Source organism: Cyprinodon variegatus, unplaced genomic scaffold (assembly GCF_000732505.1).
Source record: "Cyprinodon variegatus isolate N-32 unplaced genomic scaffold, C_variegatus-1.0 Scaffold757, whole genome shotgun sequence".
Lineage (NCBI taxonomy): Eukaryota > Metazoa > Chordata > Actinopteri > Cyprinodontiformes > Cyprinodontidae > Cyprinodon > Cyprinodon variegatus.
In genome coordinates this window covers 314,518-321,878 of record NW_015151210.1, presented here as the reverse complement: position 1 = coordinate 321,878, position 7,361 = coordinate 314,518, and the positions used below count along the sequence as shown (strand labels likewise).

Here is a 7,361-nt window from a genome sequence, read left to right as displayed (position 1 = left end):
AATTCTAGAAAACTTTGATATGGGATTTAAATTACAGATCCTGATCAAAAATATGAGCAAAAGTTTTTACTTTATTATCTGAGATCAATTTAATGCCATCCAAATGAAGTGACTGACTATTTTTCAAATATTCTGGTCCATAGACTATAACTTCTGTTTTGTCTGCATTCAGGAGCAGTTGAATTAGTATCTGGTATCGACAGATACCTGAGCGTATGTATAGGTATCGGATTGGCCAGTTTGAGGCCTTATTAGTAGCCAGATCTGTAACTGAAAGAATGAACCAAGCTATGACCTGTCCATGGTTGGCAGTTTGAAGTTTTAGTGCTGAAATGCTCGGATTGGCGATTGACAAACATGTCTTTGATTGATGTAGTTGATCATCTATACTTTGCTCTGATTGAATGTGGTTCAGCCTGTTGCAGTCTTTGCTTTTAAAGTTGGAAATGCCAGAGCAAACCTGGCTGCTACTTTCTGATGGAAAATCTGCAGTAATTCTGAGTGGAAAAACATTTTATATTTATTTTTATAAACCTAGAAGGTTAGAATATTAGCATGATTCAGAAAGCCCGGAGGTCGTTGTTGATTCATATATAAAATGTTTTAAAAAAACTCCAAAATGCTGTTTGTGCTTTAATCCAACCGTTTCAATTTTGATCTATTTAATTCTAGTTTGACCTCCAAGTCCTCCCTGTAATTTCCAGAAGACTTTAAGTATTGTGCTATTTGGGAAATAACAGGAATAGTTTGAGCATTTAATGATTAAATGCACTTTAAGCAATATAGATTTCTGTTCATGGAGATCATAGTAACAAATGTAACATAGATATAATGTTTACCCTTAAATTTAAGATGAGATTAAGGCTAAAGATGCACCAATCAATCAGACAGAGCGGGACCAGCCAATTTTTCCCCTAATCTGATATTAATAGTAAATATATTTTTTTTGTATGTAGGTAAGCATCAGAGCCTAAAACTCATTAGTTTTTAATTTATATTTTTTTTTCATTCAGGAAATTGTAGGAAACCTAACAGTTTTATCCATTAATGTTTAATTGCCTTTATCCTCCGCTGTATTTAAAGCTTCCTCTATCAAAGACCACATTTTTGTTCCTTTTAGATAAAACGGGACCAATGTGAGTTTGACTGATTCAGCCTGATCACTGTTTGCTTTCTGTGCATCTAAGCAGTGAGAACTGATCCAGAATGTTTTAGGGAGATGAGATATCAGCAGATTGGCAAGCTGCAGATGTACTTCCTCTGTGGTATACGAGTAAAAGGTCCTGTAAGCTCAAAAGGGGCACTAATCTAAATTTGACAGGTCTTTTATCTTCATTTGCTCAGTCACTGCAGTCTGACCTTAAAGCTTTTAATGAAAGCTGAATATATGAGTCAAACCGCTCATATATTCTAGGAATAATATGTTTATATAATCATACTTAAGCAACTTGTTTACCTGACACGTACATTCAATTTTCAGACTGAAAAATATCCTGATAAACAAACTGTAACCATCTCTACCTTCCTCCAACCTCTCTGTGTTTCTCCAGATGTTCAAAGTTAAGGCGGTCCAGCTGGCTGAGAAGCTCATTCCTGCCTTCAACACCCCAACCGGGATCCCCTGGGCCATGGTCAACCTTAAAAGGTCCGTAATACCAGCATCATCACTGTTTTTTAACTTATTAGAAATGTAAATTTGGTTATTTTTTCCACTTAGTAATCATTTGGTCCTCTGTGTCATCTTAGCTGCTCAAAGAGTTGCATACAAAGCCTGGTCTCTTTCTTCTAGAAAGACATTTCTGGATGTTTTTGGGGAACCGTCTGTTTACCCCAGAGGCAGCCAAGTTAGAGCTTATCATTGAAACGCTAAACTATTCATGCTATGTCATCATTTCTTCTACCTGCTTAAAATGCATTATAAACTAAAACAGCACAAAATCATTTTAATGGCTCTTATTTTTTACTTTTGTACTTGTTTTCTAGATTCCAATCAAACTTTTCTGTTCAAATCAGGGATTTAAAAAATAAACCAATATTTCTGCTTCGCAGCTCTGACCACAGCTCTTCACCTCCATATTTATTAATAAATGAAGGTTATAGATTTGTAAAATTGATGCCTGTTTGAACTCACATGCAGATCTAAAATGTGTTTGACTGCAAAGTTACGATTAGAGTAATGTGCAATTATCCAGTCACTGTTCTAAAAGCTTCAGCACATCCATGCTCCGCCCACACAGGCGTTTTATCGCTCGCTTTCCCTGATTAGACCTCTTCACCTGGCTGCGTGGGTAACTGCAAACTTTACTCAAAGGGCACAAATACTCACCTCAAACAAGCGGTTGTTAATACCAGAGAGTGGCTTTGTGTTCTTTAAGAGGCTGCAGAAAAGTGTTAAATTGTACTTTATGAAACCTTAGTTCAACCTTCCAGCACAGCATCGCCGGATCAGGAGCAAAATGAAACACAGGTTCACTGGTTCTGCTCCTCTTGCTTCTTTATGCTGCTTCTATGTCTTTCTCATTCCAGCAAACATTTGGCACATAAGTATTTGCATTTAATTGTAATATCTGTGTGTAATAACATCACATTTAGCATTATACTGAGCTGTGACATTAAAAAAGGCTTCAAAGAGCTAATGGATGGTTTGTTGCCAAGCACCAAGCTTCTGTAGTGCAGGTGAAGGGATTTGTTTTCCTCGAGATGATGCTCAGTCAGAGAGCCAGCGCTAATAGCAGATAATGGTAAAAATACAGGGCTTAGAGCTACAGCCTGAAAATGATGTAAAGAATTCAACAAAAAATAGTTTTACGCACATATGGAGTGAATTTTGTTCCATTATTGTTGCATTGTTGTTTTTAAATGTATAAATTGTTTCTCTTCTGTTTTTACTTTTTTAAGACTGAGTTTTACAAATTGCATTCTTATAATTTGAGTTTCACTGTTCAAATTTTCTAGATACAAACATTAGCTTCTGATGCACACATGAGGCTAACATCCATGCTGACCAATACACTCTGTGCAGAATTATTTGGCAAGTTGTATTTTTGAGGATTATTTTTATTATTGGGCCCCAATTGTGTTCTCAATCAACCCAAAAGACTCCTTAATATAAAAGTTTCATATTTTTGGAAGATGATGTTTTTTTGTTTTTTTTTTTTATTTGGCCATTTTATGAGGATGTCTGTGTGTTCAGGTAAAAATTACTGTGCAGAATTATTAGGCAACGTAATAAAAAACAGATATATATACCCATCTTGACCAGGTAAACCAATGTAACAATTCAAAATTCAGAAATAAACATTTGCTATCAGTGACCAATATAGCCACCTTTCTTCAGCATAATGGTCAAAAGCCTTCCATCCATGGATTCCGTCAGTGTCTTGATCTGTTTGTGATCCACATTGCGTGCAGCAGCCACCACAGCCTCCCAGACACTGTTCAGAGGTGGACTGTTTTCCCTTCCTGTAGGTCTCACATTTCATGAAGGACCACAGGTTCTCAATGGGGTTCAAATCAGGTGAACAAGGGGGTCATGTCATTATTTTTTCTCCTTTTGGACTTTTTCTCGCCAGCCACGCTGTGGTGTATTTTTGATGCGTGTGACGGAGCATTTTCCTGCATGAATATGATGTTTTTCTTGAATGATGGCGACTTCTTCTTGTACCACTGTTTGAGGCAGGTGTCTTCCAGAAACTGGCAGTAGGTCTGGGAGTTGATATTGACTCTATCATCAACCCGAAAAACTCCCACAAGCTCATCTTTGATGATACCAGCCCATACCAGATCCCCACCTCCACCTTGCTGGCGTCTGAGTCAATAAGGAAGTTGCTGCCCTTTATTGATCCAGCGTGGTGCCCATGCATCCATCTGGCCCATCAAGGTTCACTCTCATTTCATCAGACCAAAACACCTTGGAGAAATCAGTCTTCAGATATTTCTTGGCCCAATCTTGACGTTTTGTCTTGTTCAAAGGCTTTCCTTACCTTGTCCAGGTCCCTGAGTATTGAGCACCTTGTGCTTCTCAGCAGTCCAGACATGTTGCAGCTCTGAAATATGGTGGCTAATGGCTTACTGTTAGATTCACGCTTGATCCTTCTCAATTCATTGGGAGTTATTCTGTGTCTTCTTTTTTCAACACCCTTCTTGCGCCCCTGTTGGCTATTTGCCATGAACCGCTTGATTGTGCGATGATCTCACTTCAAAAGCTTGGAAATTTCCAAACTGCTGCATCCCTCTGAAAGACACCTGACAATTTTTGACTTTTCAGAGTCTGTCAAATCTCTTTCCTGACCCATTTTGTCAAAGGAAACAAAGTTACCTAATAATTAAGCACACCTTATAAAGGGTGTTGATGTCATTAGGCCACACGCCTTCTCTTTACAGAGATGCACGCCACCTGATTTACTTAATTGATAGTTGGCTTTCAGGCCTATACAGCTTAGAGTAGGAAAACATGTATGAAAGGGATGATGTGGTCGAAATACTCCTTTGTCTAATAATTTTGCACACAGTGTAGAAAAAAGCTTTCAGTTCTCACATCGGATGAAAGCTCACCACCTAAGAAGCAAAGAGAATTTGATTTTTAAAATTATATGTGAGGGATTAGAGTTCTATCTGAAAAAAGGGGGGAAAATCTCTAAAAATACATTTGAAGAAAAAACTATTTAAAGAATCTAACTTGTAAATTGTAAAAATGTAACAAAAAAAAGCAATCAGGAAAAATGACACTGTTACTCTCAAATCATTTTTTTTAAATGTCTTTATCTTGGATAACTTTTTTTCTAACTAAAATTTAAAAAGTGTCTTTTTTACTTGCAACAATAATGGAACAAAATTCACTTCATACACACAAGCACTGAGGAAGGTGGAAAGTTTTCTTCATGGAAAGATTCTTCTACAGCAGAAAAGACATAAAGAAATGAATTGCACAGATTTTCTTCTATAATACAGATTGTTTTTCAATATATTATTATTTAGACATTTTCTGGAGAAGATAAACTTGAAGGTATAGTGGAAGATTTTCTCGAATTTTTAAAAATTCCACTTGTGGGAAAAAAAAAAAAAAAAAGATAAGGACATAGAACATAGGAGGACCATCTAATTTAATGATCCACCCAGAAAAAGAACATCCTCCACTATACCCAGTATATATATACAGTAGATCTCAAAATCATACACACATCTGTTTAAATTTAAAAAATAAGATCAAAATCCAGCAAAAATTTCTATTTATCAGAATCCTAACATATCTTTTTCTTCCTCTCCAGCGGTGTTGGGCGTAACTGGGGTTGGGCGTCGGCAGGAAGCAGCATCCTGGCTGAATTTGGGACGCTCCACATGGAGTTTGTTCATCTCACCTACCTGACAGGAAACCCTGTTTACTACCAGAAGGTACCACTGTTCCCTGATATGTTTAAAATGACTGTGTATTTCAATGTAGAATCATGTCTTTCACTGCGTCTCCTCAGTGTGTCGTTTAGGTGAGGAGAGAGTAGAAGGGTATAGAACATTCATTCAGAGGCTACTGATGACTAAACTGCAAATCATTGGCAGTTTTATTGTGATAACTCCTCTATAGCAGGACCTGAAGCTAAAAAGGTTAAATGAACTGAAGAGACGTAAACATTTCTACTAACTTTTACCTAATTGTTTGTTCTGTCAATTGGTCATTTAAGGAGTTATGACTGTAGGGTGTTTTTAACATGTTGTATGTCTTTTAAAACAGGCTCTTTTTTGAAAATGAGATTGCATCTGAATTTAATTTTAATCATAGATAATAAATAGATAAACATCACATTAGCTTTGAGGTACATGTTAAAGCTAGGCTCTGTGTCTGCACCTTGACGCTCCATCTCTCCGGTTCTTTTCCCTGAAAAGAGATCACTCGGGACAAACTCTTTAAATAACACTTCATAACTTATATGTATTAAATAACCAGGAGACATGACAACAGAATCTGATAGAAATTATAATCTTACTCAGATCAGAGAAATTGCTTAGAATGTACATCAGGCAGCTGCTCACCTCTCAGGAAGTGGCCCTGATTAACAGTTAAAAAGGCATTTTATACATCTCCAGTCTGCCACATCATCACATAATTGCATCAAACACGTATACGGATGATTAGACATCCAAGGCTCCAGCCTTATTAAAATATTACACTTCGTTCTTAGTGAAGGACACCGCTCTCATTCCATTTCCAAATCTTTTCCATGTTCAGAATGAAGATTATAACTGTATATCCAAATAGAGGCACCGTCTTAATTAAATTAAAACATCAGTTCTGACGCAACAGGCAGCCAAAATCAAGGTGTAATAAACTCACACATCTTCAGTGATAATTATCCTAACAACGAAAGACATCTAAGAACTTTTCAAGACCTCCTTTCACCACCTAAGAAACCTTGAACATCTCCTTCCTAACTTGTTCTGATGCCAGACTGGACTGCTGCATTGTTAATGTAATCAAAAACATGGGGAAGCTGCAGCTCATCCTTAAGGAATATTAATGAAGGTTCAGAGACTTGAAACCACTAAAGTCTGCTAATTCTGACAGAGCTCCCCATCAGTTCAGTTAATGTCTTATATCTGTATTTTATTGCAGTTTAAAACTCTTCTGCCTTCTTTGTTTCAGGTGATGCACATCCGGAAGCTGCTTGCAAAGATGGACCGACCCAACGGGCTCTACCCAAACTATTTGAACCCTCGCACAGGCCGCTGGGGCCAACGTAAGCACATTACCAGAACATGTCTGACGTAGATCCAATTCTTAGTTCTGTTTGATGACCTTTCTGGACGACTTGATGTCCGAGGAAACTGGCTGGGGGAAGCTGTTTTCCTGAGGTTTAAACACTTTTAAATCCGAAAGGATATTAAGATGGAGATTAACACCACAAAAAGTAAAATGGATCTTTGTTAATGAGCACAAATTGAATCAAGCAGAAGACTGAAGAAGAAGAGTTTGCTTTGTGGCTAGATTGATTTCATTTGGCAGTTTGCCGAGGGAAATGATTAGCTCTCTGGGAAATGTTATTAGGAAGTGACACAGAGGTTTTCCACTAAAACATTTATTTTTTGCTAAAGCAGTTTGGGGCTTACGTTGAATGGATTTTTTAATTACAATTAATATCGAACCAAGTAAACCCATAGGTTTTTATTTTCTGTATTAGGCCCACTGTTGAAGGACTAGTTGTCATTTAATGTGATTGTCTAATAGAAACATGGAGCAGTGATTGATTGAATGTTGAAAGTAAAAAAAACGGTACAAGGTTTTATATTTTGTAACGAAGTATAGTAAACATTTTACCACCACTTTCTTTTTTGTTGCCCACTAAGTGCTACTCTGAATGATTCAGCATAAA

The 7,361-nt window shown here is 37.1% G+C and overlaps 1 protein-coding gene across 1 annotated transcript in view; it reads left to right on the top strand.

The window, feature by feature from the left end:
• man1a2 (mannosidase, alpha, class 1A, member 2) overlaps window positions 1-7,361 on the top strand; it is a 103,723-nt gene that overhangs the window by 68,896 nt on the left and 27,466 nt on the right. The window contains exons 4-6 of the mRNA XM_015395745.1: window positions 1,551-1,645; window positions 5,268-5,391; window positions 6,635-6,728. Of these exons, the coding sequence (XP_015251231.1) occupies window positions 1,551-1,645; window positions 5,268-5,391; window positions 6,635-6,728 (313 nt within the window). The remainder of the gene's footprint in view (window positions 1-1,550; window positions 1,646-5,267; window positions 5,392-6,634; window positions 6,729-7,361) is intronic.